The sequence below is a fragment of the Malaclemys terrapin genome, chromosome 13 (assembly GCF_027887155.1).
Source record: "Malaclemys terrapin pileata isolate rMalTer1 chromosome 13, rMalTer1.hap1, whole genome shotgun sequence".
Lineage (NCBI taxonomy): Eukaryota > Metazoa > Chordata > Testudines > Emydidae > Malaclemys > Malaclemys terrapin.
The window spans coordinates 40,238,957-40,259,770 of NC_071517.1; the positions used below are offsets into that span (position 1 = coordinate 40,238,957).

General features: G+C 50.8%; 3 protein-coding genes across 7 annotated transcripts in view; 1 reads left to right on the forward strand and 2 right to left on the reverse strand.

The window, feature by feature from the left end:
- The window catches only part of LOC128847462 (zinc finger protein 345-like), a 430,467-nt gene extending 409,978 nt beyond the window's left edge, over positions 1-20,489 (reverse strand). The window contains exon 1 of the mRNA XM_054046895.1: positions 20,460-20,489. Within this exon, the coding sequence (XP_053902870.1) occupies positions 20,460-20,483 (24 nt within the window). The 5' untranslated portion in view covers positions 20,484-20,489. The remainder of the gene's footprint in view (positions 1-20,459) is intronic.
- Positions 566-7,207, forward strand: LOC128847455 (zinc finger protein 850-like). 4 transcript variants are annotated; one of them, XM_054046870.1, is made up of 5 exons: positions 566-782; positions 2,033-2,238; positions 2,786-2,912; positions 4,045-4,158; positions 4,491-7,207. In XM_054046870.1, exons 2-5 carry the CDS (start codon positions 2,116-2,118, stop codon positions 6,317-6,319), a joined length of 2,193 nt encoding a protein of 730 aa, XP_053902845.1. In that variant the 5' UTR covers positions 566-782; positions 2,033-2,115; the 3' UTR covers positions 6,320-7,207. The 4 variants fall into 4 exon arrangements, with proteins under 4 accessions (XP_053902845.1, XP_053902847.1, XP_053902846.1 ...); XM_054046872.1 differs by having other exon boundaries at positions 4,494-7,207; XM_054046871.1 differs by having other exon boundaries at positions 2,070-2,238.
- LOC128847470 (zinc finger protein 160-like) lies at positions 15,493-19,959 on the reverse strand. 2 transcript variants are annotated; one of them, XM_054046914.1, is made up of 3 exons: positions 19,838-19,959; positions 19,101-19,214; positions 15,493-18,784 (listed from the first exon to the last, which is right to left on the reverse strand). In XM_054046914.1, the coding sequence occupies exons 1-3, from the start codon at positions 19,869-19,871 to the stop codon at positions 17,247-17,249; spliced, it is 1,686 nt and encodes a 561-aa protein (XP_053902889.1). In that variant the 5' UTR covers positions 19,872-19,959; the 3' UTR covers positions 15,493-17,246. The 2 variants fall into 2 exon arrangements, with proteins under 2 accessions (XP_053902889.1, XP_053902888.1); XM_054046913.1 differs by having other exon boundaries at positions 15,493-18,787.
- Positions 20,490-20,814: the final 325 nt, after the last annotated feature.

The window sequence follows — 20,814 nt, forward strand, 5'->3', positions numbered from 1 at the left end:
TGGGGACGCTTTAGCCCGTGTTCTGAGTGGTCACAACCAGGTTGGGGGATGAGCCCTTCAGGAAGCCTGGGCCCAGCCTTGTCGGGATTATAAGGACTTTGCCACACAGGAGAGTGCAAGGGGAGTCCTCAAGATGAGGCAGGCTCTGGGTGAAGGAAGCGAGGACTCAGATCCTTCTGCTATTTGATTCCACCGAGTGGGGGGGAGTGTTTAAGTCAGGAAAGTTCCCCCCAATAGCAGGACCATTTACCTGCTTACCTCTGCGCATGTTTACTGGTTTCCCCTAAAGTTCATTAAGTATTTTAGGAAAACGTGTCAGCGGCCAACAGTGAGAGTTGCTGGCCGCACTCTGAGGCCACCAAAAATGTGTTCGTGAGAACCCCTGGACTAGGTGCTCACGATGGGCCCTTCTGACCTTAAAGTCTGTGAGTCTAGCAGAAGCTGGACACAGTGAGGAGAAGCGCAAGGAGGTCAGTTGATCGCTAGGACCCAGGAGCCGCTGGGAGGCGGCTCTGGGGGGAGCGATCGCTGGGCACAGGCCCGGCAGCACGAAGTGACTCGCAGCCGCTGCGGTGACTCTGGCTCCAGGCTCCCGGCGAGATCCCCGAGCCCCGGCGGCTGGTGCTGGGAGCCCGGAGCCCGGGCTGCAGCCGGGAGAGGGGAATCTCCAGCAGGGCCCTTCCCGCTGCTCCCCAGGAGCCTCTCCCAGGGCAGAGCCCCCAGCCCGGCCAGGCCCCTTCCCGGCCCGGCCCCTGCCCCAGGGGGCCCCGCTCGGAGGGAAGGTGAGAGACCCGCCCCCCCCCGTCACCCCCGGGCTGCAGGGGGAGGTTTGGCCCCAGGATGCTCCCACTGGAGCTGGCTGCGATTCCCGCCCTGGGTCCGGGAAAGCCGCCGCCAGCTCCCGGTGTGTGCGGGGTGGGGGCAGGATCACGTTACCACCCATCACCCTCCCCCCATCTGCTGCTTTGTTTCCCTGCCCCTGGCCACGCTGGTGCGGACGGAGGCTGCAGCTTAGGGAGATCTGAGGGGGGCAGGTCTCATGGCCTCCTCCTCTCTCACCGTTCTCCAGCACCTTGGGCTGGCTCCTTGCAGAGAACAGGCTCTGGCCATCACTTGCCAGGATACAGAATTTTGACCATTCTCTATGCCCAGGCAGCTATTCTGCAGTCACAACTGCCCTCCAGAGGTCTCTGCAATGATCACACACCTGTATCCCATCAGCTTGATACTTGAGTAACATATGGGGAAACTGAGGCACACACTCCGTATTCAGAGACAACATTCAGAACATTCCCACTTCATCACACCCCTCTGAGACCAGCCCACGGGCACTTTCTCCAGTGGCTGGAACCACTCTGACAATACCAGCCCCTGAGCCTGAGCCTCCAGGTGATGGAGAGACCTGGGGAAAGGGCTGGAGTGGGGCAGGGAAATGACTCTGCACAAAGGGCCCCTTTCAGGGACCAGCTGGGGAGTGTGGCCCTACATGGGGAGGGGCGCCCTGTGTCTGGGAGTCCCAGAGCTGCTGCCCTCAGTGACACAGCCGGGTTCAACCCCCGTTACCAGTGTCAGTGGCTGAGCTGCCTAAGGAGAGCAAAGGCCCACGACAATTGGGCAGTCACCCGTTCTCCCAGGGTGGGGGAAGAAGATGAAAAGGGAGAGCGGAGAGACTTGAAAGGCAGCAGGAGCAAGAAGTGGGGAGGGAGGTTCCCAGCTCCCAGCCCTGCCCCATTCCCTGCACCCCCGGGGCAGTCAGCTCTCCTGGGAACAAGGGGAGGAGCTGAGAGAGGAAAAGCCAGTTGCTCACTCTGCTGAGCACCGCAGGACTGAGGGAGACGGGGGAGAGCTAGAGGGGTTACAATACACTGTGGGGCAGTGCCGTAAAGTGACTCCTTTGATTCTGCTCTTTTTCCAGTGTTTTTCTCAGAGATGCTGTTCTGGGAAGTTTTAGAAGGGACTTGGTGGGTTTAGTTCTAATGTGGGGGTTGGGTCCTGGCCAGGATGGGAATGAACTAACTGGGTTTCTTCCCAGCATGGCAGAGTCCTAGAATCAGAGCGTCTGTCTGCAGGCGGAGAGCCTTGGGAGAATTGGGGGGACATGGACTCCAGCCCCTTATGAAACCTGCCCAATCTTCCTGCTCCTCTGACAGGCTGAGGAATCACGTCCACGTTTCACTCCAGATCGTCCCGTCTTCCAGGAGACAGGGCAGGGAAATGGCTGTGATGGAGCCATCTCAGGTAGGGGATTTTCAGGGAGCTTGTGGTGGTGGTGGTGGTGTTATTGTAGAGGGGTTAATCACCGGGGGTGGGACGGGGTGTGATAAACCTGCTGGAACATGATCATCCGGGGTCTGATTTTCTGAACAGGACCATTAGCAGATGGGGGGAAGGGTGGACATTCCCCCATTTCTGAACCAGGAAAACCCCCTCTGGGCAGGGCTGGGAAAACTGACCAGACTCCCAGTGCTGGGGCCTGATCCACTGGCCGGAGGGTGCTGTGAAATATGAAGGGAAGCTGTTGGGATTCCTGTCCCATCCCCGGCTCAAAGCTCTGCTTCCCCTATCAGCCTGTGGCTGGCAGGTGTGTGGGAAATGAGAAGACCCTGCCCTGCTCTGTGTGCTGGGAGGGACAAGGAGCTCTCACCTTATCCCCACCCCCTGACGCCTCCTGGCTGCTCTGAGCAGGGTGCTGGGAGGATTCTGCTTCTCTGTCCCTCCTCCCCTGTGACTAGGGGGATTGTGGCTGGGGCAGCAAGTTCTGAGTGGGGGATTCTTGTTGTTTCAGATGCCAGTGACCTTCGAGGATGTGGCTGTGTATTTCACCCAGGGGCAGGGGGCTCTGCTGGACCCTGCTCAGAGAGCTCTCTACAGGGACATCATGCAGGAGAACTACGAGACGGTGACCTCGCTGGGTAAGGGATTCCTGGCCCCTTGGTTATTTGAAGCTGGAGGGATCTGCATGTCTGACACTGGTCACGTTCTTCTCTCATCACTCTCCAGTGAGACCAGGGAGTCAAACCCTAAGGCACATAGTAAATCATCCCCACCCAACCCCGCTAGCTTGCTAGGTGGAGAAGCCTTGTATTGTCCTCTCTGTGTTGTTTCTTGGTCGCAAACAGAATCCCTCTTCTCCCTTCTCCTTGGGAACAGCTCCAGCCCGGTGGAGGGATCTGGGTTCCGCAGGTTTAGAAATAGGCAGGGGTTTAACACTAGAGCTGGGTGTGCATCACAATTCCCCTCAGCTCCTCAGATGTCTTCCTCCCCCGAGGGGGCTCAGTGACCACATTCCCGTCCCCTTAGATTCCACATTCGCCAGCACAGGGACAGGTTCCACTCACGGAATGTCCTTTCTGAGACATTCAGAGCTCTCAGTCCTCTGCACACCCTGATGTGGTTTGATTTCACTCCCTGCACAAACAACAAGGAGTCTGGTGGCACCTTAAAGACTAACAGATTTATTTGGGCATAAGCTTTCATGGGTAAAAACCTCACTTCTTCGGATGCATAGAGTGAAAGTTACAGATGCAGGCATTGTATACTGAAACAGTTTGTCTCTGTCTGAGGGGTTGGAGCAAATTCGGTTGTATCTTAGGACTTTAAAAGTCACTATCATTGAACAAAAAAACTTCAGAAACAGACTTCAAAGAGAAACAGCAGAACTAAAATTCATTTGCAAATTTAACACCATTAATCTGGGCTTGAATAGGGACTGGGAGTGGCTGGCTCATTACAGAAGCAGCTTTTCCTCTCCTGGAATTGACACCTCCTCATCTATTACTGGGAGTGGACTACATCCACCCTGATTGAATTGGCCCTGTCAACACAGGTTCTCCACTTGCGAAGTAACTCCCTTCTCTCCATGTCTCAGTATATAATGCCTGCATCTGTAACTTTCACTCTATGCATCTGAAGAAGTGAGGTTTTTACCCACGAAAGCTTATGCCCAAATAAATCTGTTAGTCTTTAAGGTGCCACCAGATTCCTTGTTGTTTTTGTAGATACAGACTAACACGGCTATCCCCTGATACTTGACTCCCTGCACAGGATTCCCCATTCCCAAACCTGACCTGATAACTCAGCTGGAACAAGGGAAAGAGCCGTGGGTACCCGATCTCCAGGCCTATGAGGGAAGAGAGATCCCAGGAGGCGCCCACACAGGTGAGGACTGACACACAAACCATCTGGTGAATGAAGGAAAAAGTTGAGAATCCCAAAAATGAGGGATCAGTAAGTGCCCTCAGTTCCTTCCTCATCGCATCCAGGGCAGGGTTGCAGGCAGCAGATATCACTGATATCGCTTCGAATGTGTCCTGTTACCTGTAGGAGTTTCCTTCCCAACTTTCCTTCTCTGTAAAAGTTTGGGTGGGATGTGGAGGCAGAATCCAATTGCTCTGTCTGTGCAGCTTTAGTATGGTGGGTTTTCCCTTGGTGCTATTCCTCTTGATTTCTCCTCAGCACAATGACTCCTGTCTGAATTGTCTCTCTCCCAGCAGATGATGAGAGAGTGAGTGAGAATAAGGATGGGAATCGACAGCAGGAAGTTTCTGGGCATGGGGAACCACAGGGGACCTTTGTGGGAAGAGCTGAAGAGAAATTTTCCCAGTGCTTGGAACAGGGAGAAGCCTGGGAAAATTGGCAGAGGTCAAAGAGTCTGCTGGGAAAACCCTTAAGGGAGCAAATGGATGAATTTGTTATATATGGGGAAGGACACAGGAATCCCACAGCCAGGGAGACAACCCCCAAGGGAGACAAATGCTATGAATACCTCGGTTCTGTTACGCTTCAGGCAATAAATACTGGAGAGAAAACACTTCAATGGTTGGACTGTGGGGAAACCTTCAACAAGTGCTCAGATCTTGCTAACCATGGGAGAAGCCACCTGGGCGACAGATCCTCTCGGTACCTGGAGGGCAGGAATTGTTTGATTTGGAAGTCAGCGCTGATTACACATCAGAAAATCCACACAGGGGATAGACCACATAAGTGCTTAGACTGTGGGAAAAGTTTCACCTGGAGATCAGCCCTTGTTAGACATCAGGCAATCCACACCGGAGAGAGACCCCATAAGTGCTTGGACTGTGGAAAAAGTTTCCTATGGAGGTCAGTCCTCGTTAATCATCAGGCAGTCCACACAGGAGAGAGAACCCACAAGTGCTTAGACTGTGGAAAAAGTTTCACATGGAGATCAGTCCTTGTTAGACATCTGGCAATCCACACCGGAGAGAAACCCCATAAGTGCTTAGACTGTGCGAAAAGTTTCATACGGAGGTCAGCCCTTGTTAAACATCAGGCAATCCACACTGGAGAGAGACCCTATAAGTGCTTGGACTGTGCGAAAAGTTTCATACGGAGGTCAGCCCTTGTTAAACATCAGGCAATCCACACTGGAGAGATACCTTATAAGTGCTTGGACTGTGGGAAAAGTTTCATACGGAGGTCAGCCCTTGTTAAACATCTGGCAATCCACACCGGAGAGAGATCCCACAAGTGCTTAGACTGTGGAAAAAGTTTCCTGCAGAGATCACGCCTTCTTATACATCAGAGAATACACACTGGAGAGAGACCCCATAAGTGCTTGGATTGTGGGAAAAGTTTCCTACAGAGGTGGGACCTTATTAGACATCAGGCACTCCACACCGGAGAGAGACCCCATAAGTGCTTGGACTGTGGGAAAAGTTTCATACAGAGATCACATCTTCTTATGCATCAGAAAATCCACACCGGAGAGACACATAAGTGCTTAGACTGTGGGAAAAGTTTCCTATGGAGGTCAGCCCTCGTTAATCATCAGAGAATCCACACCGGAGAGAGACCTCATAAGTGCTTGGACTGTGGGAAAAGTTTCATACAGAGGTCAAGTCTTCTAATACATCAGAGAATCCACACAGGAGAGAGACCCCATAAGTGCTTGGATTGTGGGAAAAGTTTCATACAGAGGTGGGACCTTATTAGACATCAGGCACTCCACACCGGAGAGAGACCCCATAAGTGCTTGGACTGTGGGAAAAGTTTCATACAGAGATCACATCTTCTTATGCATCAGAAAATCCACACCGGAGAGGGACATAAGTGCTTAGACTGTGGGAAAAGTTTCCCATGGAGGTCAGCCCTCGTTAATCATCAGAGAATCCACACAGGAGAGAGACCCCATAAGTGCTTGCATTGTGGGAAAAGTTTCATACAGAGGTCCGACCTTGTTAAACATCAGGCAATCCACACGGGAGAGAGACCCCACAATTGCTTAGACTGTGGGAAAAGTTTCAGATGGAGGTCAGCATTTGTTAAACATCAAGCAGTCCATAAAAGAGGGAGACCATAAGACTCTGGGAAAGGTTTCAGAAACAGATTGGGCAATCCACACAGGAGAGTGACCCCATAAGTGTTTGGACCATCTGAAAAGTTTCACAGAAAGATCAAATCTTATAACACTCAGAGGATCCACACAGGCGAACGATCCCATCAGAGCTCAGACTGGAAAAAGTCTCCTACATAGGTCAGACTTTGTTAAAAATCAGCTAATCCACACAGACCTTGCTAAAAATCAGGCAGTCCACACAGGAGGGAGCCCCCAGAAGTGCTTGGACTGTGGCAAAAGTTATACACAGAGATCACACCTCATTAAACATTGGCGAATTCACACACGATCTAAACTTCTGTGGCACCTGGTTCGAAAGAGTTAAGAACCTTGCATGCTCATTGACCAGCTCCAACCTTTTGAAACATGTTAGAAATGTGTGTAAATGTATTTGGGGCCATTCCAAGAAACAGAGCCTAGAACTTTGAAATGTAAACTGGTGTTGTTAAAAAATTGGAAGAAGATAGTAGTGCTCTTGATTAATTGCAGTTAAGTCACGTGATTAACTCAAAAAAATTCATTGTGATTAGAAAAATTAATCTCGATGAATCACATTGTTAAACAATGGAATACCAATTGGAATTTGTTAAATGGTTTTTGGATGTTTTTCTACGTTTTCAGATATATTGATTTCCATCACAACAAAGAAGAGAAAGTGTACAGGGCTCACTTTATATTATTTTTTATTATAAATACTTGTACTGTAAACATGCAAAACAGAAGTAGTATTTTTCAGTTCACCTCATACAGGTACTGTAGTGCAATCTCTTTATCAGGAAAGTGTAACTTAGAAACATTGATTATTTTAATGATATAAGTGCACTCAAAAATAAAGCAATTAAAAACCCTATAGCCTAGAAGTCAACTCAGTCCTACTTCTTTCTCTGCCACTCGCTAGGACAAACAAGTTTGTTTACATTTACGAGAGAGAATGCTGCTTTGTTTCTAATTTATGATGTCATCCGAAAGTGTGAGAAGGTGTTCGCACGGCACGTTTGTAGCTGGCAATACAAGGTATTTATGTGCAAGATATGCTAAACATGCATATGTCCCTTCGTGCTTTGGCCACCATTCCAGTGGACATGCTTCCATGCTGACAATGGTCATTTTTAAAAAAATGCATTAATTCAATTTGCGACTGAACTCCTTGAAGGAGAATTGTATGTCCCCTGTTCCGTTTTACAAACCTTCTGCTGGTGGCATCTGACTCAGTTGATGAAAATGAACACGTGTCGGTCTGCTCTGCTTTGGATGTTATCGATTAGAACCCGTCATTAGCATGGATGCATGTCCTCTGGAATGGTGGTTGAAGCATGAAGGGACCTATGACTTTTTAGAGCATCGGGCACATAAATATCTTGTGATGCCGGCTGCAGTAGTGCAACGAGAATGCCTGTTCTCACTTTCAGGTGACATTGTGAACAAGAAGCGGGCAGCATTATCTCCTGCAAATAGTTATCAAACTTGTTTTTCAGAGTGATTGGCTGAACAAGAAGTAGGACTGAGTGGTGTTGTAGGCTCTAAAGTTTTACATTGTTTTCTTTTTGAATGCAGGTTTTTTTGTACAAAATTCTACATTAGTAAGTTCAACTTTCATGATAAAGAGATTGGACTAAAGTAATTACAGTTGGTGAACTGAAAAATACAATTTCTTTTGTTTTTTACAGTGCAAGTATTTATAATAAAAATATCAAGTGCTCACTGTACACTTTGTATTGTGTAAAAAGAACAAGGAGTCCTTGTGGCACCTTAGAGACTGACAAATTTATTTGGGCATAAGCTTTCGTGGGCTATAACCCACTTCATCAGATGCATGGAGTGTATTCTGTGTTGCAATTGAAATTAGTATGTTTGGAAATATCTAAAACATCCAAAATATTTAAATACATGGTATTCTATTATTGTTTAACAGCGTGATTAATCACGATTCATTTTTTTAATCGCTTGACAGCCCTAGAATATATATCTTTCTAAAGTTTGTGATAAACTGTCTATGAACAGCTTTATGGATAATTACCTTATGTTAATCCATGTAGTTTTATTACCTGTGATGCTTGGGAAATAGGAGTGTATTTCCAAAACCTATTGTTCCCCCAAGGACTGCCTGCTGTCGAGAGGCTGCAAAAATGTCTATATAAACTCTTGGGACCTGATCCTTTCATCTCAGATCTTCTTAAGCTTTATTCGTGGGGAGTTTGAGTCGTAAGACCGAGATCTCCAGTCCTCTCTGGGCCGCCCTGATATTGAACATTGGACTAGAGCATGATGAAATTGTTAGGATATAGATATTCAAGCCTGTCTGTAAAGGCCTATACTTCAAGAATGTAGGTGTATGTTTATTATTTAGCTAGTTATAGAGGTATAAAAGAATGTGTGTAAGGCCTTCTCTCACTGTGACAGTCTGAGGCCTGTTCTTAGGCTAAGGCCTTTGGCCAAGCAGCAGAGGCAGCCATAAGCTGGGAAGCGAACGGTCACATCCTCACATTCCAAACGAGTTGAAATAAGGCAATCTGGGGCTGTTAGATCGGATCAACTTCCTATCACCTCCAGAGAAAGGGAAGAGCCTAGAAGATGTAAAAGGAAACTTAATTTGATAGTTTTCTGTCTGGTAAGAACTCACTTAGCAATAGACAGCTGGGAAACCCGTATGTCTTTATAGATGTAGTTGTGAAATCCTCACTTCTGTATTGTTTTGTCATTCTAGTTATCACTTTGCTGTGTTTATTTGCATGGTCTCTGTCTGGTTCAGTGATTGTTTCTGTCTGCTGTGTAATTAATTTGGCTGGGTGTAAACTAATTAAAGTGGTGGGATATAATGGCTAACTAATCATGTTACAATCAGGATTGATTAAGTAAAATTTAGGAGACTGGTTAAGGTATAGCTAAGAATATTATATATAAATTAGGGGCATACAGGAAGTAAGTTTGGATTCGAAAATAAGGAAAAGTAACTTGGGTTTAAGCTTGCTGGAAGGTCGCCCTAATAAACGTTGACTTGTTTCACCTCCGGACTTTGCGTATTGCTGCTCTCTGTTTATGAAAGAAGGACGGGGTAAGCGAAAGGGTGAAGGAATAAGCCCACTAACATCTTGGTGCCGTGACTCAGATGCATCGCACTGGATAGGTGAGTGGCAGCCTGTAAGTCCCCCTCCTCAACAGTCCGCGCAGCTGCTTGGAGGGGGTATGACGAACTCTCGTGATGGTAGTTGTGGGTTCTGGCCAGCTGGGATAATGGATTTTTTGAACAAATGGATAAGCAAGAATCAGAGCCCATAGCAGGTGCAGGGGTCTACCTGGGATGAGTTTGAGAAGGAGCTGGGGGTGGTTTTGGGAGGCCCCAAGGGAAAGGAGTGTAGGAAAAAGAGAATGGTATTACAAGGTTTGTGTGCTGGGATGGCATACTGGGTAAAAAGGAAAGCCGATCTCCTCCAACACATTAAGGCTTTGGAGGGGATTGCGGAACAGCAATGGATTTTAACAGAATAATCTGTGTTAGCAGGAGAGGTACCGGATTTGAAAGCACGGGATGCTGCACGGATAAAGGAGTCTTGTCAGGCAATCTGGAGAGAGAGAGAGAGGAACTGCTGGGAAGTGTAGGAGACTTAGAGGAGGAATTGTATCAATGTAAACACTGGGGCAATGGATTTGGAGACCCCAAATCATCCACCCCACTAATGGAGCTGATGGAAACATCTCCACCACCCTACCCTGAAAAAACACTGTACCCACCACTGCCAGTGGACGTTGTAAGCCGGCGATCCACTGTTACAGCCGCCGCGAGAGAGGCTACGAGGGAGGAACTGCAGGAGGCAGGAATAGTGGCCCCATTTGCAGGGTGAGGGGACCATGCCCCACAAGGAGTAGAACAGGCAGAAATCTGCCCCTTTTCCCTGAAGGACCGGGAGACATTACTGGGCCGTTTGGGAAAGGTACCCCGGGAGGATTGGGATCAGTTTGTGCTGTGGCTAGTGGAAGTAGGCAGGGAAATGGAGGATCTAACTCGTGAGGATCAGGTGATCATATGGCATAGTCTTTTGGGACGGGGCACCTTAGGAATCGATGTGGCAGGACTGGCACACCCATTTCTAATCCCCGGACAGGTGGCAAAACAGTTGTTTGGGGTGTACTCTCGTACTGCGGGGATGAATAGGATGAAGCGAATCCCTGGGGAAACAGGGCGGGATACACTTAATTGCATACAGTCATGGGCACAGTGCTGGGTGCATCCCCAGGACTGTCCCTGGGGGATACCCGAGACAGGGGCACCAGGTCCTGGTGGGGGTGTAGAGCATGGTAGGGGTGTGGAATTGCTGGAGAAATAGTTGGAGCTGAACGATCCGCAGTTTGGGGCACTCTAAGTTTGCAGCATCCTGAACTTGCTCCCAATCAGCTACCCAAGTTTCTGGAACAGGCAGATGTGTGGAAGCAGATGCATCAGGGGGGAGAGCCAGTCCATGTTGTTATTGCAGGGGATCAGTACAAGGTTGAAAGGGGTGGATCAGCCCGGAGGGGAGGAGGGAGAGGGAGAGGCCGTAGCTTTCGGGGGGCGGGGGGGTAGTCAGGGATGAGCAGGAAATTACAGAGCAAAGTTGCAGAGACTGCAGGCTCAACTGACTATGCAGGATGTTACCAGATGAGGGGGAAAGTGGCCCAGGAGGCCAGGGGACTGGGACTGGGACTGCCTGAAATGCCAGACACACAATTTTGCTTGGAGACAGGAATGTGTTCGGGGCCGGGACCCCCAGTCCCCCTGTGAACCAGTGGGAGGGACAGAGGTCGGTGCTGCGACTTAGGGGTGCCTGGGAGGCATCCTGTCCATGTTCTCAGTTTAGGATGGGACGCGTCTGCTCGCTCCACGCAAAGATCTGTACACAGGTGCTCAGCCGAGTCCCTTCCACCCGGAGAGCCGATTGCAGAGTTGGACACTGAGGAGTTGCTGATATTCAGAGCAGAGTTTGAGCCACTGTTTCCGTAGCATCCCTGCCAGCTGTCAGCCTGCTCCAGCAGCAGGGCTCTCAGTCATGCAGGGAGAGATGGACACACCTGGGGAGAGCAGGGGAGACGTGCAAGGGCCAGACAAAGCGTGAGGAGCAGCTGGGGAGGAGAACGGCTCTTCTTGCCAAAAAGGGAAGAGTGGGCAGGGGGAAGAGGCAGGGGGGAAGGATGGGAGTGAGATGGGGAGGAGATGGAGTGGTGGGCAAGGGGCATGGGATGGGGACGAGACGGGAATGGGGGGAGGGGGCAGGGAGGGAAGCTGGAGCCCAGCATGTGTCATCCCCTTGGCAGAAGCTGAGTCCCCTGTTAAGCAGGCCCCTCGAACCCTCACCCTGACAAGCCCCACCTCCCCTGCATCTGTACCACCCCGATGATCCCCCCAGTCACCCTCCCCACTGAGCCCCAACCAACTGCACCTGGACCCCCAACCAAATGAACCCCACCTCTTCTACATGTAGACCCCTCTGCTGAGCCCCAAACACCTTCACCTGGATCCCCTGCAGAGTCCCATTGTCCCTGCACCTGGAACCACTCAATGAGCTTTTGTGCATCCAGATCTCCCACTGAGCTGCCCGCACCCAGATTGCCCCACAGAGAACTCTCTTACCCCACCTGGATCTCCCCACACTAAGTCCCTCTGCACTCGGATCCTGCTGCCGGTCTGAGCCTGCTCACCCACACCTGGTGCCCCTGGCACAGGGGGGCAGGGCCCCAGGGTGTTTCTGGGGCAGGCCTGGCCCTTGCGCTGTGTCAGGGTCAGGTGCAGCGTCACGGCCGAGTCCCTGTCCCAGGGTGCGCTGCGGTGGGGTGGGGGGAGGCTGCAGGGTGATCTCCCACCTCCATGCAACCAGTGGCCTTTGCTCCCCACTGCCGTGTTGGAGCCTCCACATTGATTTACTGACAAATAAAATGTGCAGAAATAAAATAGTGTGTGCAGAATTTTTAATTGTTTGATGCAGAATCCCCTCAGGAATATGGGTGCTGTTCAGCTGTGATGGTAGGACTGAGGAAGGAGGTGGGCAGTGGGTTGGTCTATGGGCGGGGGGCACTGGGCGAGTGGTGTGGTGTGCAGGGTGCTGTGCAGCTGTGGTGGGAGGCCAGCGGGGGAGGTCTCAGGGCGAGGGGGCGCTGGCACAAGGATGGGGCTCTGGGCAGGTAAGGTAAGATAGGGGGAATCTGCAAAGGTAAGGGGAACACTGGCAGCACAGTGCTGGGCTGGTTTGTAAACAGCGCCCTCTGCTGGGCTGTATAGAGTGGGGCCGCTCCTGCCTCATTGTGCCCAGCCCGCCCTTCACTCTGGAGACTGACCATTCCACCCCCTGCACCTTGCCCCGTGTGGGCCCACAAGTATGTTTGGCACCGTGCCCATGAAAAGTTCATCTGGCCCTGCAGAGTGGGGCTAAGAATTTTCCTTTTGCCTTTCCGATTGTGTCCCTATTTGTTTTATTAATTGCTGTTTTGTAAATTGCATTTCTTCTGAACAATAGACAATGGTCAGGGAAGAGGTCAGGGAAGCGTCCATAGCGAAGAAAGTACCCAGAGTGGGGACGCTCTAGCCCGTGTCCTGAGTGGTCACAACCAGGTTGGGGGGCGAGCCCCTCAGGAAGCCTGGGCCCAGCCTTGTCGGGGTTATAAGGACTTTGCCGCACAGGAGAGTGGAAGGGGAGCCCTCAAGGTGAGGCAGGCTCTGGGTGAAGAAAGAGGGAGCGAGGACTCAGATCCTTCTGCTATTCGACTCCACCGGGGGGGGGGGGAAAGTCTTCTCTGGGGGGAGCGATCGCTGGGCTCAGGCCCGGCAGCAGGAAGTGACTCGCAGCCGCTGCGGTGACTCTGGCTCCAGGCTCCTGGCGAGATCCCCGAGCCCCGGCGGCTGGTGCTGGGAGCCCGGAGCCCGGGCTGCAGCCGGGAGAGGGGAATCTCCAGCAGGGCCCTTCCCGCTGCTCCCCAGGAGCCTCTCCCAGGGCAGAGCCCCCAGCCCGGCCAGGCCCCTTCCCGGCCCGGCCCCTGCCCCAGGGGGCCCCGCTCGGAGGGAAGATGAGAGAGACCCGCCCCCCCCCGTCACTCCCGGGCTGCAGGGGGAGGTTTGGCCCCAGGCTGCTCCCAGCGGAGCTGGCTGCGATTCCCTGCACTGGGCCTGGGAAAGCTGCCGCCAGCTCCCGGTGTGTGCGGGGCGGGGGGAGGATCACGTTACCGCCCATCCCCCACCCCCTTCTGCTGCTTTTTGTTTCCCTGCCCGAGGCCACGCTGCTGTGGACGGAAGCTGCAGCTCAGGGAAATCTGAGGGGGACAAATGGGGGGGGGGGGCATAAGATGGGCCGGGGCCAAACTGAATGTTGGGTGGGGGGCCCAGCTGGGGGCCGAGGAAGGAGAGGGGCCCAGGAGCCTAATCAGGGTGGGGGTCAGCACAGGTGCTGGATCTATGCTGGAGGGGGCCATGCTGCAACCCCTAGCTTGAAGGGGTTTCCATCCTATCCATGGTTTACAGTTTGGTTCAATGTATCTCAGCACACCCAGTGTTAAGATTGTTTCAGCCCCCCTGCCTGGGACTAGGAGCCGGGGATAAGAACGGGATGCAGCCAGCGGGGGGTGAATCTAGGGCTGGGGGAGGCTTGCCTCGCCCACTGTAGGGGCAGGACACCAGCCCCTGAGCACCCCCAACTCCCCCCCCCCCACCTGCTGCGCGTGTGGCCCCACCCTGAACCCCAGGGGCAGCCTAAGGAGAAGCCTGACCCGCCCCTCACAGGTTTCGTGCACTCCACCTCCACAGTCAGCTGTAAGAAGAACAGGAGTACTTGTGGCACCTTAGAGACTAACAAATTTATTAGAGCATAAGCTTTCGTGGACTACAGCCCACTTCTTCGGATGGATATAGAATGGAACATATATTGAGGAGATATATATACACACATACAGAGAGCATGAACAGGTGGGAGTTGTCTTACTAACTCTGAGAGGCCAATTAAGTAAGAGAAAAAAAACTTTTGAAGTGATAATCAAGCTAGCCCAGTACAGACAGGTTGATAAGAAGTGTGAGAATATTTACAAGGGGAGATAGATTCAATGTTTGTAATGGCTCAGCCATTCCCAGTCCTTATTCAATCCTGAGTTGATTGTGTCTAGTTTGCATATCAATTCCAGCTCAGCAGTCTCTCGTTGGAGTCTGTTTTTGAAGTTTTTCTGTTGTAAGATAGCCACCCGCAGGTCTGTCATTGAATGGCCAGACAGGTTAAAGTGTTCTCCCACTGGTTTTTGAGTATTATGGTTCCTGATGTCAGATTTGTGTCCATTAATTCTTTTGCGTAGAGACTGTCCGGTTTGGCCAATGTACATGACAGTCAGCTGTGACTCTCAGCCAGCTTGGAAAACAGACGGGTTTATTGGTTGCTGGGAACACAGCATAGAACAGTGCTTGTTAGCACAGAAATCAGGAGCATTTAGCAAAGTTCATCTGGGGGGGAATCCAGAGTCCCGAGCCCTGGACTCTCCCTGCTTAGTCCCAAACCAAGAGATTGACCCACTTTCAGTCCACCGTCCTCAGTGATGTCCTACTGCTCCTCCTCCGTGCTTTCCCTTTCCCCCTGGAAAACAGGTCTCGTGGCCTCCCCCATCTCGCTGTTCTCCAGCACCTTCGCCTGGCTCCTTGCAGAGGACCGGCTCCGGCCATGGCTTGCCAGGATACCGAACTTTGGCCATTCTCTATGCCCAGGGAGCCACTCTTCAGTGACACCTGCCCTCTAGAGCTCTCCGCAATGATCACACACCTGTATCCCACCAGCTTGATACTTGAGTAACACATGGGGAGACTGAGGCACACACTCGGTATTCAGAGAAAACATTCAGAACATTCCCACTTCATCACACTCCTCTGAGACTAGCCCCAGCGGCACGTTCTCCATTGGTTCGAACCACTCTAACCATACCAGCCCCTGAGCCTGAGCCTCCAGGTGATGGAGATGTTACCTCAAAGGGGAGCCACGGTAGCTCTAGATGTATTATGATGTAGGCATTGAGATGTAAAAGCAAGTCCCTTTTACTCAGAAGAGCAGACCCACCCTCTGTCGTGTCTATCACCGGTGGACTGGTGTATGGATCTCCCTCCCTCTTCCCTATGTGTAGTGCAAATAATAAAAACTGACAATAGGTAAAGATGAAAACAACAGGTAAGTGTATGAAGGGAATGAATACCATATAGGGAAGGGGTAAATATGAAAGAACAGTAGCTAAATAACAAGACAAACAGTGAAACAGCAGCTTTTAAAACAGGAACATGAAGCTCCGGTCCAAAATACAACTCACCCTAGGATAGCTTAGTGATTTGAGCATTAGTCTGCTAAACCTAGGGTTATGAGTTCAATCCTTGAGGGGGCCATCTAGGGCAAAATCAGTACTTCGTCCTGCTAGTAAAGGCAGGGCGCTAGACTCAATGACTTTCAAGGTCCCTTCCAGTTCTATGAGATAGGTATATCTCCATATATCTATAAACACCAACTGAAAAAACCCTATTTATCTTACTGTGTTGTCAGCACATCAGCGGCGGTGGTGAAGTCCAGGACCTGCACTCGTTGGGTAATTGGAACCCGCAGAGGAGGAGTACTGGAGAGTCCCTTGATGTCTCAGGGCGGAAGAAGCAGACTGAGAACCCTCTGATGATGTTGTATTGTAGATAAATCTCTGATAATTTTCATATGACTTTACATTGTGCCTCTTCATATAACCTTGTGGTGGGTCTACCCACGTGTGACATTTGTTTTCATGGGACTTTGTATCAAAGCCTCATTTAGAAACATTGCATTGCCCTTGGTATAATATTTTATAGCCCCTAAGGATAGAATAAGATAGAAGAAAAATTCTTTTTGCTAGCAGTAGAACAAGAGCTCTCCCCACCCCCTCTTAATCAATTGCCCTGTTGAATGAATGAGGTGTGGATGAGCAAGGCATGGAAGGCAGCACCTCCAGACAGCCTCAACTGTTGGAAAGGGGCTGGGAGCCAGACCCAAGGACAATAAAACGTGTCAAGTGGGCTCATTAAAGACAAGCAGACATACTGACGGCCTCGGGGGTTAGAAGCAAGCACCTTCTTTTGGAAACACCCTCTTTGCAGCATTGGGACAACACTCAAAAGAAAGCAACACAAAGGACCAATGAACACAGACACAGAGTTTAAATCTGGTATAAATTTGCATAAGAGGAAAGCTGCTATAAAAGTGAGGTGTCTTGCAGAGGACCCCGGGTCTCGTCTTGTCAACATGGGAGCATCGATCCGGATCGGCAGAAGCCCGGCCCCACCCCCTCCCCCATCTAACTCACCTGGCCAGTGAAGTTAAGGGGAGCAACTAATTGGTACAACGAGACGGAGTGTGTTTGTGTGTGTGTGTGTGTGAGTGTAAGTGTAATATATTATATGCATATAATACAGGGTTAATGAATACATGTATTACTAATAAATGTGGCGTTTTGCCTTATTCCCCCTGAAAAGATCCTGTGCAGTACTTTAAGTACAACAGTATCCAGGAGCAGGTGAGACATGGAGCCATTGGTCACTACCAGTTGAGTCCGTCGATCTACCCAGCTTTCTATCCACTTTATGGTCCATTCATCCAGCCCACACTTCTTTAACTTGCTGGCAAGAATTCTGTAGGAGATCATATAAAAGCTTTGCTAAAATCAAGGAATAACACATCCACTGCTTTTCCCTCATCCACAGAGCCAGTTATCTCGTCATAGAAGGCAATTAGGTTACTCAGACATGACTTGCCCTCTTCTTCCAAGTCTTTGAAAATACACATTTACATTTCAATCTCTAGCTATCTAAGGTGGACACACTTTTAAAATCTCTCTCTAAACGTTGACCCTGAGTCAATTACATGCAAGTTGCTTAAACCTTTCTTGCCACGTGTCACAGAAGTTTAGATCCTGTGTGGATTCTTCCATGTTTAATAAGGTCAGACCTCCATATGAAACACTTTCCGCAGTCCAAGCACTTGTGGGGTCTCTCTCCTGTATGGATTGCCTGATGTTGAACAAGGTGTGACCTTCTTATGAAACTTTTCCCACAGTCCAAGCACTTGTGGGGTCTTTCTCCTGTGTGGATTGCCTGATGTTTAACAAGGTCTGACCGCTCTATGAAACTTTTCCCACAGTCCAAGCACTTGTGGGGTCTCTCTCCTGTGTGTAATGCCTGATGGCGAACTAGGTGTGACCTCTGTATGAAACTTTTCCCACAGTCCAAGCACTTGTGGGGTCTCTCTTCTGTGTGGATTGCCTGATGTTTAACAAGGTCTGACCGCTCTATGAAACTTTTCCCACAGTCCAAGCACTTGTGGGGTCTCTCTCCTGTGTGTAATGCCTGATGGCGAAATAGGCGTGACCTCTGTATGAAACTTTTCCCACAGTCCAAGCACTTGTGGGGTCTCTCTCCTGTGTGTAATGCCTGATGTTTAACAAGGTCTGATCTCTGTATGAAACTTTTCCCACAGTCCAAGCACTTGTGGGGTTTTTCTCCTGTGTGGATTGCCTGATGTTTAACAAGGTCTGACCGCTCTATGAAACTTTTCCCACAGTCCAAGCACTTGTGGGGTCTCTCTCCTGTGTGGATTGCCTGATGATAAACGAGGTGTGACCTTCTTATGAAACTTTTCCCACAGTCCAAGCACTTGTGGGGTCTCGCTCCTGTGTGTAATGCCTGATGGCGAACTAGGTGTGACTTCTGTATGAAACTTTTCCCACAGTCCAAGCACCTGTGGGGTCTCTCTCCTGTGTGTAATGCCTGATGGTGAACTAGGTGTGGCCTCTGTATGAAACTTTTCCCACAGTCCAAGCACTTGTGGGGTCTCTCTCCTGTGTGTAATGCCTGATGTTTAACAAGGTCTGACCCCTGTATGAAACTTTTCCCACAGTCCAAGCACTTGTGGGGTCTCTCTCCTGTGTGGATTGCCTGATGATAAACAAGGTGTGACCTTCTTGTGAAACTTTTCCCACAGTCCAAGCACTTGTGGGGTCTCGCTCCTGTTTGTAATGCCTGATGTTTAACAAGGTTTGACTTTCTTATTAAACTTTTCCCACAGTCCAAGCAGTTGTGGGGTCTCTCCCCTGTGTGGCTTAACTGATGTCTAATTATTTGTGTCTTTGATATGAAACATTTCCCGCACTCGAGAGACTGAAGGTAGTGCCAGCGTGTCTCTTTCTTGGGATTTGTCTGCGGCGCTGTGGGATCCTCCTCTCCTCCCCCACCGTTAACAGATTCATCCACTTTCTTCCCTGGGAGGTGTCCCAGAAGCCTCTCTGACCTGTGCCAACTTCCCCAGGCTTCTGCCTGCTCCAAGCACTGGGAAAAATTCCCTTCAGCTCTTCCCACAAAGGTCCCCTGCGGTTCCAGTTCCCCAGGAACTTCCTCATGATGATTCCCCGCCTCATTCTCACTCCCTCGCTCAGCACCTGCTGGGAGAGACACAATCCAGACAGGAGTCATTGTGCTGGGGAGAAAGAGGAATAGCACAAAGGGAAAACCCAACACAAAGACTGAGCAACGGGACTCCGCCTCCACATCCCACCTAAACACTCACAGAGAAGGAAAGCTGGGAAGCAAACTCCTGCAGAGAAGAGGCTGGGTGGAATGGCGTGAGCTATATCTGATGAGTGAAGCCCTGTCCTGGCTGAGATGAGGAAGAACTGAGGGCGCTTACTCACACCATATTTTGGGATCCTAACCTTTTTCCTTCATTCCCTAGATGGTTTCTGTGTCAGTCCTCACCTGTACGGGTGCTTCTCAGAAGCCTTCTTTCCTCGCAGACTTGGAGATCAGAAACCCAGGGCTCTTCCCCTCGTTCCAGCCGGGCGATCAGCTCAGGTTTCGGAAGGGGGAATCCTGTGCAGAGGGTGAAATCAGACCAGATTAGGGTGCATGGAGCACTGGTGGAGTATTTGTCAGAAAGGACATTCCGTGAGTGGAACCTGTCCCTGCGCTCTGCTGGAGGAACGTGGAATCCAAGAGGACGGGAAAATGGTCACCGAGTCCCTTGCGCAGAGGAAGTTATCTGGGGAGGTGAGTTGAATGATTACTACACTCTCACTAGGCTTTCCCAAGATCTGTGCACTCTGGGGGCCTTGCTGACTCACACACAGCTCTGGACTTAAACCCCTGCTTCTTTCTAAACCTGCAGAGCCCAGAGCCCTCCTCATGGCTGGAGCTATTCCCAAGGAGGGAGGTGAACAGGGATTGTTTGTGCAGCTGTGAAACAACACAGACAGGACAATGATGGATTTATGCCCCTTTGAAAGCTGGAGGGTGGGGATGGTTTAGCTTGTCCATTGTGTTTTGACACCCATGTCCCACTGGAGAGGGCACAGAGATGCAAGTCTCTCTCACACGGCAGCTGTGCATTATGGAACCCATTCGCCTCTGAGCTAACTGACCAGGGAAGAACCTGAACAGAGTTAGACATGCAGACCCCACGACTTCGAATAACCGAGGGGACAAGAATCCCTTACCCAGTGAGGTCACCGTCTCGTAGTTCTCCTGCATGACGTCCCTGTAGAGGGCTCTCTGAGCGGGGTCCAGCAGAGCCCCCTGCCCCTGGGTGAAATACACAGCCACCTCCTCGAAGGTCACCGGCATCTGGAACACCAAAAGCCCCCACTCATTACCTGATGCTTCAGCCACAATCCCACTAGTCATCTGTGAGGACAGATAAAGAAATGGAAGCTCTGGGAGCGACAGAGTAGCAGAATCCCACCCCCACCCTGCTCAGAGCAGCCAGGAGGCTTCAGGGGATGGGGAGAAGGTGAGAGCTACTTGTCTCCCCACAGCACACGGAGCAGGGCAGAGTCTCCTCATTTCCCACACACCTGCGAGACACAGGCTGATACGGGAAGCAGAGCTCTGAGCCAGGGACAGGAATCCCAACAGCTTCCCTTCATATTTCACAGCAGCCTGTGGCTAGTGGGGTCTCACTCCCAGCCCTGTGCAATGGTGTTATATCCTGTTTGAGAAATGGGGGAATGTCCCGTCTCCCCTCCCCCATCACCAATGGGCCCACTCAGAAAATCAGCAGGTTTATCACACCCTGTCTCCTCCCTGCCCCTGCCCAGGAGCTCCCTGATAATCCCCTACCTGAGCTGGCTCCATCACAGACATTTCCCTTCCCTGTCTCATGGAAGACGGGCCCATCTGGAGCAAAACGTGGACGTGATTCCTCAGCCTGTCAGGGCAAGAGGGACGATGGGGGAGGTTACAGAAGGGGCTTCAGTCCATGTAACACCGTGATTCCCTCCCAGACTCTTCAGACCCTCCCAGTAACAGTATCTCTGAAGCAAATGCTAGAAAAAAAGCAGAACTAAAGGGGCCACTTTGGGGGATTTTCCCAAACTGCCGTGTAAACTCCTCTCCCTTAGGAGCAGCAGGAGCCCTCTGGTGGCATCACCTAAAGAATGAGCTGCCCTGGACTCCCCAGCAGCCCCCAGGGACA

What these genes read in the sequence shown, in the direction of transcription:
- LOC128847470 (XM_054046913.1), bottom strand. Translation starts at nt 19,871, where the DNA reads ATGCAGGAGAACTACGAGACGGTGACCTCACTGG. An exon ending in CGAGACGGTGACCTCACTGG is followed by an intron (nt 19,215 to 19,837) that starts GTAAGGGATTCT and finishes CCCTCTGCACAG; the next exon opens with GATTCCCCCTTCCGAAACCT. An exon ending in TCTGAGAAGCACCCGTACAG is followed by an intron (nt 18,788 to 19,100) that starts GTGAGGACTGAC and finishes TGTCTCTCCCAG; the next exon opens with CAGGTGCTGAGCGAGGGAGT.
- LOC128847455 (XM_054046870.1), top strand. Translation starts at nt 2,116, where the DNA reads ATGAAACCTGCCCAATCTTCCTGCTCCTCTGACAGGCTGAGGAATCAC. An exon ending in CTGTGATGGAGCCATCTCAG is followed by an intron (nt 2,239 to 2,785) that starts GTAGGGGATTTT and finishes TTGTTGTTTCAG; the next exon opens with ATGCCAGTGACCTTCGAGGA. An exon ending in CCCAGGAGGCGCCCACACAG is followed by an intron (nt 4,159 to 4,490) that starts GTGAGGACTGAC and finishes TCTCTCTCCCAG; the next exon opens with CAGATGATGAGAGAGTGAGT.